Source organism: Salvelinus fontinalis, chromosome 35 (assembly GCF_029448725.1).
Source record: "Salvelinus fontinalis isolate EN_2023a chromosome 35, ASM2944872v1, whole genome shotgun sequence".
NCBI lineage: Eukaryota > Metazoa > Chordata > Actinopteri > Salmoniformes > Salmonidae > Salvelinus > Salvelinus fontinalis.
In genome coordinates this window covers 35,642,673-35,662,969 of record NC_074699.1, presented here as the reverse complement: position 1 = coordinate 35,662,969, position 20,297 = coordinate 35,642,673, and the positions used below count along the sequence as shown (strand labels likewise).

General features: G+C 50.3%; 1 protein-coding gene across 2 annotated transcripts in view; it reads right to left on the bottom strand.

Annotated features, from left to right (window-relative positions):
* LOC129834787 (Golgi apparatus protein 1-like) overlaps window positions 1-20,297 on the bottom strand; it is a 202,136-nt gene that overhangs the window by 169,627 nt on the left and 12,212 nt on the right. For both annotated transcript variants that reach the window (XM_055900062.1, XM_055900061.1), the window contains exon 2: window positions 2,993-3,022. In XM_055900062.1, coding sequence (XP_055756037.1) covers window positions 2,993-3,022 — 30 coding nt within the window. The remainder of the gene's footprint in view (window positions 1-2,992; window positions 3,023-20,297) is intronic.

The window sequence follows — 20,297 nt, the reverse complement described above, 5'->3', positions numbered from 1 at the left end:
CTAACCTGGGTTGGAGGAGAGGAGAGGTTCCATAACAGACCTCAGCGCTGCCAGTCTAACCTGGGTTGGAGGAGAGGAGAGGTTCCATAACAGACCTCAGCGCTGCCAGTCTAACCTGGGTTAGAGGAGAGGTTCCATAACAGACCTCAGCTCTGCCAGTCTAACCTGGGTTGGAGGAGAGGTTCCATAACAGACCTCAGCTCTGCCAGTCTAACCTGGGTTGGCGGAGAGGAGAGGTTCCATAACAGATCTCAGCTCTGCCAGTCTAACCTGGGTTGGAGGAGAGGAGAGGTTCCATAACAGATCTCAGCTCTGCCAGTCTAACCTGGGTTGGAGGAGAGGTTCCATAACAGATCTCAGCTCTGCCAGTCTAACCTGGGTTGGAGGAGAGGTTCCATAACAGATCTCAGCTCTGCCAGTCTAACTTGGGTTGGAGGAGAGGAGAGGTTCCATAACAGATCTCAGCTCTGCCAGTCTAACCTGGGTTGGAGGAGAGGTTCCATAACAGATCTCAGCTCTGCCAGTCTAACCTGGGTTGGAGGAGAGGAGAGGCTCCATAACAGACCTCATCTCTGCCAGTCTAACCTGGGTTGGAGGAGAGGTTCCATAACAGACCTCAGCTCTGCCAGTCTAACCTGGGATGGAGGAGAGGTTCCATAACAGATCTCAGCTCTGCCAGTCTAACCTGGGTTGGAGGAGAGGAGAGGTTCCATAACAGATCTCAGCTCTGCCAGTCTAACCTGGGTTGGAGGAGAGGAGAGGTTCCATAACAGATCTCAGCTCTGCCAGTCTAACCTGGGTTGGAGGAGAGGAGAGGTTCCATAACAGACCTCAGCTCTGCCAGTCTAACCTGGGTTGGAGGAGAGGTTCCATAACAGACCTCAGCTCTGCCAGTCTAACCTGGGTTGGAGGAGAGGTTCCATAACAGATCTCAGCTCTGCCAGTCTAACCTGGGTTGGAGGAGAGGTTCCATAACAGACCTCAGCTCTGCCAGTCTAACCTGGGTTGGAGGAGAGGAGAGGTTCCATAACAGACCTCAGCTCTGCCAGTCTAACCTGGGTTGGAGGAGAGGAGAGGTTCCATAACAGACCTCAGCTCTGCCAGTCTAACCTGGGTTGGAGGAGAGGTTCCATAACAGACCTCAGCTCTGCCAGTCTAACCTGGGTTGGAGGAGAGGTTCCATAACAGACCTCAGCTCTGCCAGTCTAACCTGGGTTGGAGGAGAGGTTTCATAACAGACCTCAGCTCTGCCAGTCTAACCTGGGTTGGAGGAGAGGAGAGGTTCCATAACAGACCTCAGCGCTGCCAGTCTAACCTGGGTTGGAGGAGAGGTTCCATAACAGATCTCAGCTCTGCCAGTCTAACCTGGGTTGGAGGAGAGGAGAGGTTCCATAACAGACCTCAGCTCTGCCAGTCTAACCTGGGTTGGAGGAGAGGAGAGGTTCCATAACAGACCTCAGCTCTGCCAGTCTAACCTGAGTTGGAGGAGAGGTTCCATAACAGACCTCAGCTCTGCCAGTCTAACCTGGGTTGGAGGAGAGGTTCCATAACAGATCTCAGCTCTGCCAGTCTAACCTGGGTTGGAGGAGAGGAGAGGTTCCATAACAGACCTCAGCTCTGCCAGTCTAACCTGGGTTGGAGGAGAGGTTCCATAACAGATCTCAGCTCTGCCAGTCTAACCTGGGTTGGAGGAGAGGAGAGGTTCCATTACAGACCTCAGCTCTGCCAGTCTAACCTGGGTTGGAGGAGAGGAGAGGTTCCATAACAGATCTCAGCTCTGCCAGTCTAACCTGGGTTGGAGGAGAGGTTCCATAACAGATCTCAGCTCTGCCAGTCTAACCTGGGTTGGAGGAGAGGTTCCATAACAGACCTCAGCTCTGCCAGTCTAACCTGGGTTAGAGGAGAGGTTCCATAACAGATCTCAGCTCTGCCAGTCTAACCTGGGTTGGAGGAGAGGTTCCATAACAGATCTCAGCTCTGCCAGTCTAACCTGGGTTGGAGGAGAGGTTCCATAACAGACTTCAGCTCTGCCAGTCTAACCTGGGTTGGAGGAGAGGTTACATAACAGACCTCAGCTCTGCCAGTCTAACCTGGGTTGGAGGAGAGGAGAGGTTCCATAACAGATCTCAGCTCTGCCAGTCTAACCTGGGTTGGAGGAGAGGTTCCATAACAGACCTCAGCTCTGCCAGTCTAACCTGGGTTGGAGGAGAGGTTCCATAACAGACCTCAGCTCTGCCAGTCTAACCTGGGTTGGAGGAGAGGTTCCATAACAGATCTCAGCTCTGCCAGTCTAACCTGGGTTGGAGGAGAGGTTCCATAACAGACCTCAGCTCTGCCAGTCTAACCTGGGTTGGAGGAGAGGTTCCATAACAGACCTCAGCTCTGCCAGTCTAACCTGGGTTGGAGGAGAGGAGAGGTTCCATAACAGACCTCAGCTCTGCTCATCCTGTACGTGTGACTTGGCAAAGCTGTGACAGACTTCAAAGCGTCGATGGGGAACACTGTGTCAAGATGAGGGGAGAGGGGGCGAGGAAGGAGAGGGGGCGAGGAAGGAGAGGGGGCGAGGAAGGAGAGGGGGCGAGGAAAGAGAGGGGGCGAGGAAGGAGAGGGGGCGAGGAAAGAGCGGGGGCGAGGAAGGAGAGGGGGCGAGGAAGGAGAGGGGGCGAGGAAGGAGAGGGGGCGAGGAAAGAGAGGGGGCGAGGAAGGAGAGGGGGCGAGGAAGGAGAGGGGGCGAGGAAGGAGAGGGGGCGAGGAAGGAGAGGGGGCGAGGAAGGAGAGGGGGCGAGGAAGGAGAGGGGGCGAGGAAGGAGAGGGGGCGAGGAAGGAGAGGGGGCGAGGAAGGAGAGGGGGCGAGGAAGGAGAGGGGGCGAGGAAGGAGAGGGGGCGAGGAAGGAGAGGGGGCGAGGAAGGAGAGGGGGCGAGGAAGGAGAGGGGGCGAGGAAGGAGAGGGGGCGAGGAAGGAGAGGGGGCGAGGAAGGAGAGGAGCACTTACATGGTTGCAGTCAACAGCAATCTCCGTTTCCTGGAAAGAGAGAAACACAGGTATTAGACTCCATGATCAAGACGCTTTTCACTCAGTCTTTACTGAAGATGAGAGAGCACACACACACACACACACACACACACACACACACACACACACACACACACACCTCCACAACTTTACCCACGACTGGTTTTTAGTGAAGGCGTCCTAGTGTTATTGAGCTGGCAGTTATAAATGAGAACCTCCATTAGTTAGGGCTTCAAAATCTCAAAATATATTTTACCTTCTTCAAAGTAGCCACCCTTTGCCTTGACGACAGATTTGCACACTGATAAAAAAATATATTTTGATTTGTTTAACACTTCTTTGGTTACTACATGATTCCATATGTGTTATTTCATAGTTTTGATGTCGTCACTATTATTCTATAATGTAGAAAATAGTAAAAATAAAGAAAAATCCTGTATTGAGTAGGTGTGTCCAACCAGTACTGTGTTCAACTGGTACTGTATTTATCTCCAGCAGCTGAAGAGAAATGGATGATTGGCCAGGAAGGGATGATTCAATAAGAATGATGCTTGACCATGAAGGGATGATTCAATACGAATGATTCTTGGCCAGGAAGGGATGATTCAATACGAATGATGCTTGGACAGGAAGGGATGATTCAATAAGAATGATGCTTGGCCAGGAAGGGATGATTCAATACGAATGATGCTTGGAGAGGAAGGGATGATTCAATAGGAATGATGCTTGACCATGAAGGGATGATTCAATATGAATGATGTTTGGCCAGGAAGGGATGATTCAATAGGAATGATGCTTGGCCAGGAAGGGATGATTCAATAAGAATGATGCTTGGCGAGGAAGGGATGATTCAAAAGGAATGATGCTTGGAGAGGAAGGGATGATTCAATAGGAATGATGCTTGACCATGAAGGGATGATTCAATATGAATGATGCTTGGCCAGGAAGGGATGATTCAATAGGAATGATGCTTGGCGAGGAAGGGATGATTCAATAGGAATGATGCGTGGCGAGGAAGGGATGATTCAATAGGAATGATGCTTGGCGAGGAAGGGATGATTCAATAGGAATGATGCTTGGAGAGGAAGGGATGATTCAATAGGAATGATGCTTGGAGAGGAAGGGATGATTCAATAGGAATGATGCTTGGAGAGGAAGGGATGATTCAATAGGAATGATGCTTGGAGAGGAAGGGATGATTCAATAGGAATGATGCTTGGAGAGGAAGGGATGATTCAATAGGAATGATGCGTGGAGAGGAAGGGATGATTCAATAGGAATGATGCGTGGAGAGGAAGGGATGATTCAATAGGAATGATGCTTGGAGAGGAAGGGATGATTCAATAGGAATGATGCTTGGAGAGGAAGGGATGATTCAATAGGAATGATGCTTGGAGAGGAAGGGATGATTCAATAGGAATGATGCTTGGAGAGGAAGGGATGATTCAATAGGAATGATGCTTGGAGAGGAAGGGATGATTCAATAGGAATGATGCTTGGAGAGGAAGGGATGATTCAATAGGAATGATGCGTGGAGAGGAAGGGATGATTCAATAGGAATGATGCGTGGAGAGGAAGGGATGATTCAATAGGAATGATGCGTGGAGAGGAAGGGATGATTCAATAGGAATGATGCTTGGAGAGGAAGGGATGATTTAATAGGAATGATGCTTGACCATGAAGGGATGATTCAATAAGAATGGATGATGCTTGGAGAGGAATGGATGAGTCAACAGCAGTATGGGGCTGAAGAGGCCCTTTGAGCTGTGATAACAGCAGTATGGGGCTGAAGAGAGGCCCTTTGAGCTGTGATAACAGCAGTATGAGGCTGAAGAGAGGCCCTTTGAGCTGTGATAACAGCAGTACGGGGCTGAAGAGGCCCTTTGAGCTGTGATAACAGCAGTATGAGGCTGAAGAGGCCCTTTGAGCTGTGATAACAGCAGTATGAGGCTGAAGAGAGAACCTTTGAGCTGTGATAACAGCAGTATGGGGCTGAAGAGAGGCCCTTTGAGCTGTGATAACAGCAGTATGGGGCTGAAGAGAGGCCCTTTGAGCTGTGATAACAGCAGTATGAGGCTGAAGAGAGGCCCTTTGAGCTGTGATAACAGCAGTATGGGGCTGAAGAGAGGCCCTTTGAGCTGTGATAACAGCAGTATGAGGCTGAAGAGGCCCTTTGAGCTGTGATAACAGCAGTATGAGGCTGAAGAGGCCCTTTGAGCTGTGATAACAGCAGTATGGGGCTGAAGAGAGGCCCTTTGAGCTGTGATAACAGCAGTATGGGGCTGAAGAGAGGCCCTTTGAGCTGTGATAACAGCAGTATGAGGCTGAAGAGAGGCCCTTTGAGCTGTGATAACAGCAGTATGGGCTGTAGAGAGGCCCTTTGAGCTGTGATAACAGCAGTATGGGGCTGAAGAGAGGCCCTTTGAGCTGTGATAACAGCAGTATGGGGCTGAAGAGAGGCCCTTTGAGCTGTGATAACAGCAGTATGGGGCTGAAGAGAGGCCCTTTGAGCTGTGATAACAGCAGTATGGGGCTGAAGAGAGGCCCTTTGAGCTGTGATAACAGCAGTATGAGGCTGAAGAGGCCCTTTTAGCTGTGATAACAGCAGTATGGGGCTGTAGAGAGGCCCTTTGAGCTGTGATAACAGCAGTATGGAGCTGGAGGCCCTTTGAGCTGTGATAACAGCAGTATGAGGCTGAAGAGAGGCCCTTTGAGCTGTGATAACAGCAGTATGAGGCTGAAGAGAGGCCCTTTTAGCTGTGATAACAGCAGTATGAGGCTGAAGAGAGGCCCTTTGAGCTGTGATAACAGCAGTATGAGGCTGAAGAGAGGCCCTTTGAGCTGTGATAACAGCAGTATGGGGCTGAAGAGGCCCTTTGAGCTGTGATAACAGCAGTATGGGGCTGAAGAGAGGCCCTTTGAGCTGTGATAACAGCAGTATGGGGCTGAAGAGAGGCCCTTTGAGCTGTGATAACAGCAGTATGGGGCTGAAGAGGCCCTTTGAGCTGTGATAACAGCAGTATGGGGCTGAAGAGAGGCCCTTTGAGCTGTGATAACAGCAGTATGGGGCTGAAGAGGCCCTTTGAGCTGTGATAACAGCAGTATGAGGCTGAAGAGAGGCCCTTTGAGCTGTGATAACAGCAGTATGGGGCTGAAGAGAGGCCCTTTGAGCTGTGATAACAGCAGTATGGGGCTGAAGAGAGGCCCTTTGAGCTGTGATAACAGCAGTATGGGGCTGAAGAGAGGCCCTTTGAGCTGTGATAACATCCGTATGGGGCTGAAGAGGCCCTTTGAGCTTTGATAACAGCAGTATGAGGCTGGAGGCCCTTTGAGCTGTGATAACAGCAGTATGGGGCTGAAGAGAGGCCCTTTGAGCTGTGATAACAGCAGTATGAGGCTGAAGAGAGGCCCTTTGAGCTGTGATAACAGCAGTATGGGGCTGAAGAGGCCCTTTGAGCTGTGATAACAGCAGTATGGGGCTGAAGAGAGGCCCTTTGAGCTGTGATAACAGCAGTATGGGGCTGAAGAGAGGCCCTTTGAGCTGTGATAACAGCAGTATGGGGCTGAAGAGAGGCCCTTTGAGCTGTGATAACAGCAGTATGGGGCTGAAGAGAGGCCCTTTGAGCTGTGATAACAGCAGTATGAGGCTGAAGAGGCCCTTTTAGCTGTGATAACAGCAGTATGAGGCTGAAGAGAGAACCTTTTAGCTGTGATAACAGCAGTATGGGGCTGAAGAGAGGCCCTTTGAGCTGTGATAACAGCAGTATGGGGCTGAAGAGGCCCTTTGAGCTGTGATAACAGCAGTATGGGGCTGAAGAGGCCCTTTGAGCTGTGATAACAGCAGTATGGGGCTGAAGAGAGGCCCTTTGAGCTGTGATAACAGCAGTATGGGGCTGAAGAGGCCCTTTGAGCTGTGATAACAGCAGTATGAGGCTGAAGAGAGGCCCTTTGAGCTGTGATAACAGCAGTATGGGGCTGAAGAGAGGCCCTTTGAGCTGTGATAACAGCAGTATGGGGCTGAAGAGAGGCCCTTTGAGCTGTGATAACAGCAGTATGGGGCTAAAGAGAGGCCCTTTGAGCTGTGATAACAGCAGTATGGGGCTGAAGAGAGGCCCTTTGAGCTGTGATAACAGCAGTATGGGGCTGAAGAGGCCCTTTGAGCTGTGATAACAGCAGTATGAGGCTGGAGGCCCTTTGAGCTGTGATAACAGCAGTATGGGGCTGAAGAGGCCCTTTGAGCTGTGATAACAGCAGTATGGGGCTGAAGAGGCCCTTTGAGCTGTGATAACAGCAGTACGGGGCTAAAGAGAGGCCCTTTGAGCTGTGATAACAGCCGTATGGGGCTGAAGAGAGGCCCTTTGAGCTGTGATAACAGCAGTATGAGGCTGGAGGCCCTTTGAGCTGTGATAACAGCAGTATGGGGCTGAAGAGAGGCCCTTTGAGCTGTGATAACAGTAGTATGAGGCTGAAGAGAGGCCCTTTGAGCTGTGATAACAGCAGTATGAGGCTGAAGAGGCCCTTTGAGCTGTGATAACAGCAGTATGGGGCTGTAGAGAGGCCCTTTGAGCTGTGATAACAGCAGTATGGGGCTGAAGAGGCCCTTTGAGCTGTGATAACAGCAGTATGGGGCTGAAGAGGCCCTTTGAGCTGTGATAACAGCAGTATGGGGCTGAAGAGAGGCCCTTTGAGCTGTGATAACAGTAGTATGTGGCTGTAGAGGCCCTTTGAGCTGTGATAACAGCAGTATGGGGCTGAAGAGGCCCTTTGAGCTGTGATAACAGCAGTACGGGGCTAAAGAGAGGCCCTTTGAGCTGTGATAACAGCAGTATGGGGCTGAATAGAGGCCCTTTGAGCTGTGATAACAGCAGTATGAGGCTGGAGGCCCTTTGAGCTGTGATAACAGCAGTATGGGGCTGAAGAGAGGCCCTTTGAGCTGTGATAACAGCACTATGAGGCTGAAGAGGCCCTTTGAGCTGTGATAACAGCAGTATGAGGCTGAAGAGGCCCTTTGAGCTGTGATAACAGCAGTATGAGGCTGAAGAGAGGCCCTTTGAGCTGTGATAACAGCAGTATGGGGCTGAAGAGAGGCCCTTTGAGCTGTGATAACAGCAGTATGGGGCTGAAGAGAGGCCCTTTGAGCTGTGATAACAGCAGTATGGGGCTGAAGAGGCCCTTTGAGCTGTGATAACAGCAGTATGGGGCTGAAGAGGCCCTTTGAGCTGTGATAACAGCAGTATGAGGATGAAGAGAGGCCCTTTGAGCTGTGATAACAGCAGTACGGGGCTGAAGAGGCCCTTTGAGCTGTGATAACAGCAGTACGGGGCTAAAGAGAGGCCCTTTGAGCTGTGATAACAGCAGTATGGGGCTGAAGAGAGGCCCTTTGAGCTGTGATAACAGCAGTATGAGGCTGAAGAGAGGCCCTTTGAGCTGTGATAACAGCAGTATGGGGCTGTAGAGAGGCCCTTTGAGCTGTGATAACAGCAGTATGAGGCTGGAGGCCCTTTGAGCTGTGATAACAGCAGTATGGGGCTGAAGAGAGGCCCTTTGAGCTGTGATAACAGTAGTATGAGGCTGAAGAGAGGCCCTTTGAGCTGTGATAACAGCAGTATGAGGCTGAAGAGGCCCTTTGAGCTGTGATAACAGCAGTATGGTGCTGTAGAGAGGCCCTTTGAGCTGTGATAACAGCAGTATGAGGCTGAAGAGAGGCCCTTTGAGCTGTGATAACAGCAGTATGAGGCTGAAGAGAGGCCCTTTGAGCTGTGATAACAGCAGTATGGGGCTGAAGAGGCCCTTTGAGCTGTGATAACAGCAGTATGGGGCTGAAGAGGCCCTTTGAGCTGTGATAACAGCAGTATGGGGCTGAAGAGAGGCCCTTTGAGCTGTGATAACAGTAGTATGTGGCTGTAGAGGCCCTTTGAGCTGTGATAACAGCAGTATGGGGCTGAAGAGGCCCTTTGAGCTGTGATAACAGCAGTACGGGGCTAAAGAGAGGCCCTTTGAGCTGTGATAACAGCAGTATGGGGCTGAAGAGAGGCCCTTTGAGCTGTGATAACAGCAGTATGAGGCTGGAGGCCCTTTGAGCTGTGATAACAGCAGTATGGGGCTGAAGAGAGGCCCTTTGAGCTGTGATAACAGCACTATGAGGCTGAAGAGGCCCTTTGAGCTGTGATAACAGCAGTATGGGGCTGAAGAGAGGCCCTTTGAGCTGTGATAACAGCAGTATGGGGCTGAAGAGGCCCTTTGAGCTGTGATAACAGCAGTATGAGGCTGGAGGCCCTTTGAGCTGTGATAACAGCAGTATGGGGCTGAAGAGGCCCTTTGAGCTGTGATAACAGCAGTATGGGGCTGAAGAGGCCCTTTGAGCTGTGATAACAGCAGTACGGGGCTAAAGAGAGGCCCTTTGAGCTGTGATAACAGCAGTATGGGGCTGAAGAGAGGCCCTTTGAGCTGTGATAACAGCAGTATGAGGCTGGAGGCCCTTTGAGCTGTGATAACAGCAGTATGGGGCTGAAGAGAGGCCCTTTGAGCTGTGATAACAGCACTATGAGGCTGAAGAGGCCCTTTGAGCTGTGATAACAGCAGTATGAGGCTGAAGAGGCCCTTTGAGCTGTGATAACAGCAGTATGGGGCTGAAGAGGCCCTTTGAGCTGTGATAACAGCAGTATGAGGCTGAAGAGGCCCTTTGAGCTGTGATAACAGCAGTATGGGGCTGAAGAGGCCCTTTGAGCTGTGATAACAGCAGTATGAGGCTGAAGAGAGGCCCTTTGAGCTGTGATAACAGCAGTACGGGGCTGAAGAGGCCCTTTGAGCTGTGATAACAGCAGTACGGGGCTAAAGAGAGGCCCTTTGAGCTGTGATAACAGCAGTATGGGGCTGAAGAGAGGCCCTTTGAGCTGTGATAACAGCAGTATGAGGCTGAAGAGAGGCCCTTTGAGCTGTGATAACAGCAGTATGGGGCTGTAGAGAGGCCCTTTGAGCTGTGATAACAGCAGTATGAGGCTGGAGGCCCTTTGAGCTGTGATAACAGCAGTATGGGGCTGAAGAGAGGCCCTTTGAGCTGTGATAACAGCACTATGAGGCTGAAGAGGCCCTTTGAGCTGTGATAACAGCAGTATGAGGCTGAAGAGGCCCTTTGAGCTGTGATAACAGCAGTATGGGGCTGTAGAGAGGCCCTTTGAGCTGTGATAACAGCAGTATGAGGCTGAAGAGAGGCCCTTTGAGCTGTGATAACAGCAGTATGAGGCTGAAGAGAGGCCCTTTGAGCTGTGATAACAGCAGTATGGGGCTGAAGAGGCCCTTTGAGCTGTGATAACAGCAGTATGGGGCTGAAGAGGCCCTTTGAGCTGTGATAACAGCAGTATGGGGCTGAAGAGAGGCCCTTTGAGCTGTGATAACAGTAGTATGTGGCTGTAGAGGCCCTTTGAGCTGTGATAACAGCAGTATGGGGCTGAAGAGGCCCTTTGAGCTGTGATAACAGCAGTATGGGGCTGAAGAGGCCCTTTGAGCTGTGATAACAGCAGTATGGGGCTGAAGAGGCCCTTTGAGCTGTGATAACAGCAGTCTGGGGCTGAAGAGAGGCCCTTTGAGCTGTGATAACAGTAGTATGGGGCTGTAGAGGCCCTTTGAGCTGTGATAACAGCAGTATGGGGCTGAAGAGAGGCCCTTTGAGCTGTGATAACAGCAGTATGTTACTACAACACCTTGCCTGCCAATGGAGAGGGGCCCTGCCCCCTGCCCCAGCCTCAGCCCCCTGCCTCAGCCCCCTGCCTCAGCCCCCTGCCTCAGCCCCCTGCCTCAGCCCCCTGCCCCAGCCCCCTACTTCAGCCCACTGCCCCAGCCCCCTACTTCAGCCCACTTCCCCAGCCCACTACCCCCCAGCCCACTGCCTCAGCCCACTGCCTCAGCCCACTTCCCCCTAACTCAGCCTACTGCCCCAGCCCCCTGCCCCAGCCCCCTGCCCCAGCCCCCTACCCCAGCCACCTGCCCCAGCTTGACAGACATGTTGGGAGGGTCAGAGTGCAGCCAATGTGTGTGTGTGAATGATGGGACTGTGGACAGTTCCGGTGGCAGACATGCCAGAGGGTAGAGATGATATTCTGAGGTGAGAAGAGAGTGATATTCGAGTAACCGAGCACCACTATGTATCCTCAGATGACCTCTAGTAGAGGTGATATTCTGAGTGACCGATCACCACTATGTATCCTCAGATGACCTCTAGTAGAGGTGATATTCTGAGTGACCGAGCACCACTATGTATCCTCAGATGACCTCTAGTAGAGATGATATTCTGAGTGACCGAGCACCACTATGTATCCTCAGATGACCTCTAGTAGAGATGATATTCTGAGTGACCGAGCACCACTATGTATCCTCAGATGACCTCTAGTAGAGGTGATATTCTGAGTGACCGAGCACCACTATGTATCCTCAGATGACCTCTAGTAGAGGTGATATTCTGAGTGACCGAGCACCACTATGTATCCTCAGATGACCTCTAGTAGAGATGATATTCTGAGTGACCGAGCACCACTATGTATCCTCAGATGATCTCTAGTAGAGATGATATTCTGAGTGACCGATCACCACTATGTATCCTCAGATGACCTCTAGTAGAGATGATATTCTGAGTGACCGAGCACCACTATGTATCCTCAGATGACCTCTAGTAGAGATGATATTCTGAGTGACCGAGCACCACTATGTATCCTCAGATGACCTCCAGTAGAGATGATATTCTGAGTGACCGAGCACCACTATGTATCCTCAGATGACCTCCAGTAGAGATGATATTCTGAGTGACCGAGCACCACTATGTATCCTCAGATGACCTCCAGTAGAGATGATATTCTGAGTGACCGAGCACCACTATGTATCCTCAGATGACCTCCAGTAGAGATGATATTCTGAGTGACCGAGCACCACTATGTATCCTCAGATGACCTCCAGTAGAGGTGATATTCTGAGTGACCGAGCACCACTATGTATCCTCAGATGACCTCCAGTAGAGGTGATATTCTGAGTGACCGAGCACCACTATGTATCCTCAGATGACCTCTAGTAGAGGTGATATTCTGAGTGACCGATCACCACTATGTATCCTCAGATGACCTCTAGTAGAGGTGATATTCTGAGTGACCGAGCACCACTATGTATCCTCAGATGACCTCTAGTAGAGATGATATTCTGAGTGACCGAGCACCACTATGTATCCTCAGATGACCTCTAGTAGAGATGATATTCTGAGTGACCGATCACCACTATGTATCCTCAGATGACCTCTAGTAGAGATGATATTCTGAGTGACCGAGCACCACTATGTATCCTCAGATGACCTCTAGTAGAGATGATATTCTGAGTGACCGAGCACCACTATGTATCCTCAGATGATCTCTAGTAGAGATGATATTCTGAGTGACCGAGCACCACTATGTATCCTCAGATGACCTCTAGTAGAGGTGATATTCTGAGTGACCGATCACCACTATGTATCCTCAGATGACCTCTAGTAGAGATGATATTCTGAGTGACCGAGCACCACTATGTATCCTCAGATGACCTCTAGTAGAGATGATATTCTGAGTGACCGAGCACCACTATGTATCCTCAGATGACCTCTTTCCTCTCCTCTCTCTGTCCTCACCCCTCTCCTCTCTCTGTCCTCCCCCTCTCCTCTCTCGGTCCTCGCCCCTCTCCTCTCTCGGTCCTCGCCCCTCTCCTCTCTCGGTCCTCGCCCCTCTCCTCTCTCGGTCCTCGCCCCTCTCCTCTCTCGGTCCTCGCCCCTCTCCTCTCTCGGTCCTCGCCCCTCTCCTCTCTCGGTCCTCGCCCCTCTCCTCTCTCGGTCCTCGCCCCTCTCCTCTCTCGGTCCTCGCCCCTCTCCTCTCTCGGTCCTCGCCCCTCTCCTCTCTCGGTCCTCACCCCTCTCTGTCCTCCCCCCTCTGTCCTCCCCCCTCTCTCTGTCCTCCCCCCTCTCTCTGTCCTCCCCCCTCTCTCTGTCCTCCCCCCTCTCTCTGTCCTCACCCCTCTCTCTGTCCTCACCCCTCTCTCTGTCCTCACCCCTCTCTCTGTCCTCACCCCTCTCTCTGTCCTCACCCCTCTCTCTGTCCTCACCCCTCTCTCTGTCCTCACCCCTCTCTCTGTCCTCACCCCTCTCTCTGTCCTCACCCCTCTCTCTGTCCTCACCCCTCTCTCTGTCCTCGCCCTCTCCTCTCTCTGTCCTCGCTCTCTCCTCCCTCTCTCCGTCCTCCCCCTCTCCGTCCTCCTCCCCCTCTTGAAAGGCTGTAATGTGTGTCATCACTACCTTACTACAGCCCAGGGGAGCCAGTTCATGACATGAGTCACCAGCAGTCCTGTCTCTCTCTGATTTAGAAACAGACAGGAAATCAAGATGGCCGATCTGAGCTAGTCAATGCCATGGAACCTGCTCAGAACCAATCCTAAGACTAACATGGTACAAACCCAGGACGAAAAAAGGAGGAAAGAAGGCTGGATAAGTGAATCCCAAATGGCACCCTATTCCCTATATAGTGCACTACTTTAGACCAGAGCCCTATGGAACCCTATTCCCTATATAGTGCACTACTTTAGACCAGAGCCCTATGGCACCCTATTCCCTACATAGTGCACTACTTTAGACCAGAGCCCTATGGCACCCTATTCCCTACATAGTGCACTACTTTAGACTAGAGCCCTATTCCCTATATAGTGCACTACTTTAGACCAGAGCCCTATGGCACCCTATTCCCTATATAGTGCACTACTTTAGACCAGAGCCCTATGGCACCCTATTCCCTATATAGTGCACTACTTTAGACCAGAGCCCTATGGCACCCTATTCCCTACATAGTGCACTACGAAGGTAATACTATGGTGCCAGTTTCCTACAGCCTACTATAGGAAACACCACTATACAGTTGAAGTGGGAAGTTTACATACACCTAGGTGGGAGTCATTAAAACACATTTTTCAAACACTTCACACATTTCTTGTTAAAACAAACTATAGTTTTGGCAAGTCGGTTAGGACATCTACTTTGTGGATGACACAAGTAATTTTTCCAACAATTGTTTACAGATTATTTCACTGTATCACAATTGCAGTGGGTCAGAAGTTTATACACTAAGTTGACTGTGCCTATAAACAGCTTGCAAAATTCCAGGAAATTATGTCATGGCTTTAGAAGCTTCTGATAGGCTAATTGACATAATTTGAGTCAATTGGAGGTGTACCTGTGGATGTATTTCAAGGCCTACCTTCAAACTCAGTGCCTCTTTGCTTGACATCATGGGAAAATCTAAAGAAATCAGCCAAGACCTCAGAATAAAAATTGTAGACCTCCACAAGTCTGGTTCATCCTTGGGAGCAATTTCCAAACGCCTGAAGGTACCACATTCATCTGTACAAACAATAGTACGCAAGTATAAACACCATGGGACCATGCAGCCGTCATACCGCTCAGGAAGGAGACGCGTTCTGTCTCCTAGAGATGAACGTACTTTGGTGCGAAAAGTGCAAATCAATCCCAGAACAACAGCAAAGGACCTTGTGATGACGCTGGAGGAAACAGGTACAAAAGTATCTATATCCACAGTAAAACGAGTCCTATACCGACATTACCCTGAAAGGCCGCTCAGCAAGGAAGAAGCCACTGCTCCAAAACCGCCATAAAAAAGCCAGACTACGGTTTGCAACTGCACATGGGGACAAAGATCGTACTTTTTGGAGAAATGTCCTCTGGTCTGATGAAACACAAATAGAACTGTTTGGCCATAATGACCATCGTTATGTTTGGAGGAAAAAGGGGGAGGCTTCCAAGCCGAAGAACACCATCCCAACCATGAAGCACGGGGGTGGCAGCATCATGTTGTGGGGGTGCTTTGCTGTAGGAGGGACTGGTGCACTTCACAAAATAGATGGCATCATGAGTGAGGAAAATTATGTGGATATATTGAAGCAACATCTCAAGACATCAGTCAGGAAGTTAAAGCTTGGTCACAAATGGGTCTTCCAAATGGACAATGACCCCAAGCATACTTCCAAAGTTGTGGCAAAATGGCTTAAGGACAACAAAGTCAAGGTATTAGAGTGGCCATCACAAAGCCCTGACCTCAATCCTATAGAAAATTTGTGGGCAGAACTGAAAAAGCTTGTGCGAGCAAGGAGGCCTACAAACCTGACTCAGTTACACCAGCTCTGTCAGGAGGAATGGGGCAAAATTCACCCAACTTATTGTGGGAAGCTTGTGGAAGGCTACCCGAAACGTTTGACCCAAGTTAAACAATTTAAAGGCAATGCTACCAAATTCTAATTGAGTTTATGTAAACTTCTGACCCACTGGGAATGTGATGAAAGAAATAAAAGCTGAAATAAATCACTCTACTATTATTCTGACATTTCACATTCTTAAAATAAAGTGGTGATCCTAACTGACCTAAAACAGAGAATTTTAACTAGGATTAAATATCCGGAACTGTGAAAAACTGAGGTTAAATGTATTTGGCTAAGGTGTATAAATTAATTTGCATTCTTCTCATTACTCTGTAGGCTACTGTATATATATATATATAGTCAGTATCAGAAGAGTGCCATCTTCCTGCATCTCATATCTGCCTGTAGTTACTGAACTCTGCCTGCTGGACCACGAGGTAAACTGTCATTTCCCAGGATGCAGTGTCAGGCACTCCACCCCTCCAGTCACCTGTCTGCCACCTGACTGCCACCTGACTGTCACCTGTCTGCCACCTGACTGCCACCTGACTGTCACCTGTCCATAACCTGACTGTCACCTGACTGTCACCTGACTGTCACCTGTCTGCCACCTGTCTGCCACCTGACTGCCACCTGACTGTCACCTGACTGTCACCTGTCCATAACCTGACTGTCACCTGACTGTCACTTGTCCATAACCTGACCGTCACCTGACCGTCACCTGACCGTCACCTGACCGTCACCTGACCGTCACCTGTCCGTCACCTGTCCTTAACCTGACTGTCACCTGACTGTCACCTGACTGTCACCTGACTGTCACCTGACTGTCACCTGACTGTCACCTGACTGCCACCTGTCCGCCACCTGTCCGCCACCTGTCCGCCACCTGTCCGCCACCTGACCGCCACCTGACCGCCACCTGACCGCCACCTGACCGTCACCTGACCGTCACCTGACCGTCACCTGTCTGTCACCTGACTGTCGCCTGTCTGCCACCTGTCTGCCACCTGTCTGCCACCTGTCCGCCACCTGTCCGTCACCTGACTGTCACCTGTCCCTAACCTGACTGCCACCTGACTGTCACCTGTCTGCCACCTGTCTGCCACCTGACCGTCACCTGTCCGCATCCTGTCCGCCACCTGACTGTCACCTGACCGCCACCTGTCTGCCACCTGACCGTCACCTGTCCGCCACCTGACCGTCACCTGACCATAACCTGACTGTCACCTGTCCGTCACCTGACTGTCACCTGTCCCTAACCTGACTGCCACCTGTCTGCCACCTGACTGTCACCTGACCGCCACCTGACCGCCACCTGTCCGCCACCTGTCCGCCACCTGTCCGCCACCTGTCCGCCACCTGACTGTCACCTGTCCGCCACCTGTCTGCCACCTGACTGTCACCTGACTGTCACCTGTCCTTAACCTGTCTGCCACCTGACTGTCACCTGACTGTCACCTGACTGTCACCTGTCCGTCACCTGACCGTCACCTGACCGTCACCTGACCGTCACCTGACCGTCACCTGTCTGCCACCTGACTGTCACCTGTCTGTCACCTGTCCTTAACCTGTCTGCCACCTGACTGTCACCTGACTGTCACCTGACTGCCACCTGACTGCCACCTGACTGTCACCTGTCCTTAACCTGTCTGCCACCTGACTGTCACCTGACTGTCACCTGACTGCCACCTGACTGCCACCTGACTGTCACCTGACTGTCACCTGTCTGTCACCTGACTGTCACCTGTCCATACCCTATAATACATTACATAGATGGAAGGGACTTTATCACCCACTGGAGACTTGAAGACAGAACCTCACCCAGAGAGCTGTGCATGTCAGTGTGTTAAACACAGAACCTCACCCAGAGAGCTGTACATGTCAGTGTGTTAAACACAGAACCTCACCCAGAGAGCTGTACATGTCAGTGTGTTAAACACAGAACCTCACCCAGAGAGCTGTACATGTCAGCGTGTTAAACACAGAACCTCACCCAGAGAGCTGTACATGTCAGTGTATTAAACACAGAACCTCACCCAGAGAGCTGTACATGTCAGTGTGTTAAACACAGAACCTCACCCAGAGAGCTGTACATGTCAGTGTGTTAAACACAGAACCTCACCCAGAGAGCTGTACATGTCAGTGTGTTAAACACAGAACCTCACCCAGAGAGCATGTCAGTGTGTTAAACACAGAACCTCACCCAGAGAGCATGTCAGTGTGTTAAACACAGAACCTCACCCAGAGAGCTGTACATGTCAGTGTGTTAAACACAGAACCCCACCCAGAGAGCTGTACATGTCAGTGTGTTAAACACAGAACCTCACCCAGAGAGCTGTACATGTCAGTGTGTTAAACACAGAACCTCACCCAGAGAGCTGTACATATCAGTGTGTTAAACACAGAACCTCACCCAGAGAGCATGTCAGTGTGTTAAACACAGAACCTCACCCAGAGAGCTGTACATGTCAGTGTGTTAAACACAGAACCTCACCCAGAGAGCTGTACATGTCAGTGTGTTAAACACAGAACCTCACCCAGAGAGCTGTACATGTCAGTGTGTTAAACACAGAACCTCACCCAGAGAGCTGTACATGTCAGTGTGTTAAACACAGAACCTCACCCAGAGAGCTGTACATGTCAGTGTGTTAAACACAGAACCTCACCCAGTGAGCATGTCAGTGTGTTAAACACAGAACCTCACCCAGAGAGCTGTACATGTCAGTGTGTTAAACACAGAACCTCACCCAGAGAGCATGTCAGTGTGTTAAACACAGAACCTCACCCAGAGAGCTGTACATGTCAGCGTGTTAAACACAGAACCTCACCCAGAGAGCTGTACATGTCAGTGTGTTAAACACAGAACCTCACCCAGAGAGCTGTACATGTCAGTGTGTTAAACACAGAACCTCACCCAGAGAGCATGTCAGTGTGTTAAACACAGAACCTCACCCAGAGAGCTGTACATGTCAGTGTGTTAAACACAGAACCTCACCCAGAGAGCATGTCAGTGTGTTAAACACAGAACCTCACCCAGAGAGCTGTACATGTCAGTGTGTTAAACACAGAACCTCACCCAGTGAGCATGTCAGTGTGTTAAACACAGAACCTCACCCAGAGAGCATGTCAGTGTGTTAAACACAGAACCTCACCCAGAGAGCTGTACATGTCAGTGTGTTAAACACAGAACCTCCCCCAGAGAGCATGTCAGTGTGTTAAACACAGAACCTCACCCAGAGAGCTGTACATGTCAGTGTGTTAAACACAGAACCTCACCCAGAGAGCATGTCAGTGTGTTAAACACAGAACCTCACCCAGAGAGCATGTCAGTGTGTTAAACACAGAACCTCACCCAGAGAGCTGTACATGTCAGTGTGTTAAACACAGAACCTCACCCAGAGAGCTGTACATGTCAGTGTGTTAAACACAGAACCTCACCCAGAGAGCTGTACATGTCAGTGTGTTAAACACAGAACCTCACCCAGAGAGCATGTCAGTGTGTTAAACACAGAACCTCACCCAGAGAGCATGTCAGTGTGTTAAACACAGAACCTCACCCAGAGAGCATGTCAGTGTGTTAAACACAGAACCTCACCCAGAGAGCTGTACATGTCAGTGTGTTAAACACAGAACCTCACCCAGAGAGCTGTACATGTCAGTGTGTTAAACACAGAACCTCACCCAGAGAGCTGTACATGTCAGCGTGTTAAACACAGAACCTCACCCAGAGAGCTGTACATGTCAGTGTGTTAAACACAGAACCTCACCCAGAGAGCATGTCAGTGTGTTAAACACAGAACCTCACCCAGAGAGCATGTCAGTGTGTTAAACACAGAACCTCACCCAGAGAGCTGTACATGTCAGTGTGTTAAACACAGAACCTCACCCAGAGAGCTGTACATGTCAGTGTGTTAAACACAGAACCTCACCCAGAGAGCTGTACATGTCAGTGTGTTAAACACAGAACCTCACCCAGAGAGCTGTACATGTCAGTGTGTTAAACACAGAACCTCACCCAGAGAGCATGTCAGTGTGTTAAACACAGAACCTCACCCAGAGAGCTGTACATGTCAGTGTGTTAAACACAGAACCTCACCCAGAGAGCTGTACATGTCAGTGTGTTAAACACAGAACCTCATCCAGAGAGCATGTCAGTGTGTTAAACACAGAACCTCACCCAGAGAGCTGTACATGTCAGTGTGTTAAACACAGAACCTCACCCAGAGAGCTGTACATGTCAGTGTGTTAAACACAGAACCTCACCCAGAGAGCTGTACATGTCAGTGTGTTAAACACAGAACCTCACCCAGAGAGCTGTACATGTCAGTGTGTTAAACACAGAACCTCACCCAGAGAGCTGTACATGTCAGTGTGTTAAACACAGAACCTCACCCAGAGAGCTGTACATGTCAGTGTGTTAAACACAGAACCTCACCCAGAGAGCTGTACATGTCAGTGTGTTAAACACAGAACCTCACCCAGAGAGCATGTCAGTGTGTTAAACACAGAACCTCACCCAGAGAGCTGTACATGTCAGTGTGTTAAACACAGAACCTCACCCAGAGAGCTGTACATGTCATTGTGTTAAACACAGAACCTCACCCAGAGAGCATGTCAGTGTGTTAAACACAGAACCTCACCCAGAGAGCTGTACATGTCAGTGTGTTAAACACAGAACCTCACCCAGAGAGCTGTACATGTCAGTGTGTTAAACACAGAACCTCACCCAGAGAGCATGTCAGTGTGTTAAACACAGAACCTCACCCAGAGAGCATGTCAGTGTGTTAAACACAGAACCTCACCCAGAGAGCTGTACATGTCAGTGTGTTAAACACAGAACCTCACCCAGAGAGCTGTACATGTCAGTGTGTTAAACACAGAACCTCACCCAGAGAGCATGTCAGTGTGTTAAACACAGAACCTCACCCAGAGAGCATGTCAGTGTGTTAAACACAGAACCTCACCCAGAGAGCATGTCAGTGTGTTAAACACAGAACCTCACCCAGAGAGCTGTACATGTCAGTGTGTTAAACACAGAACCTCACCCAGAGAGCTGTACATGTCAGTGTGTTAAACACAG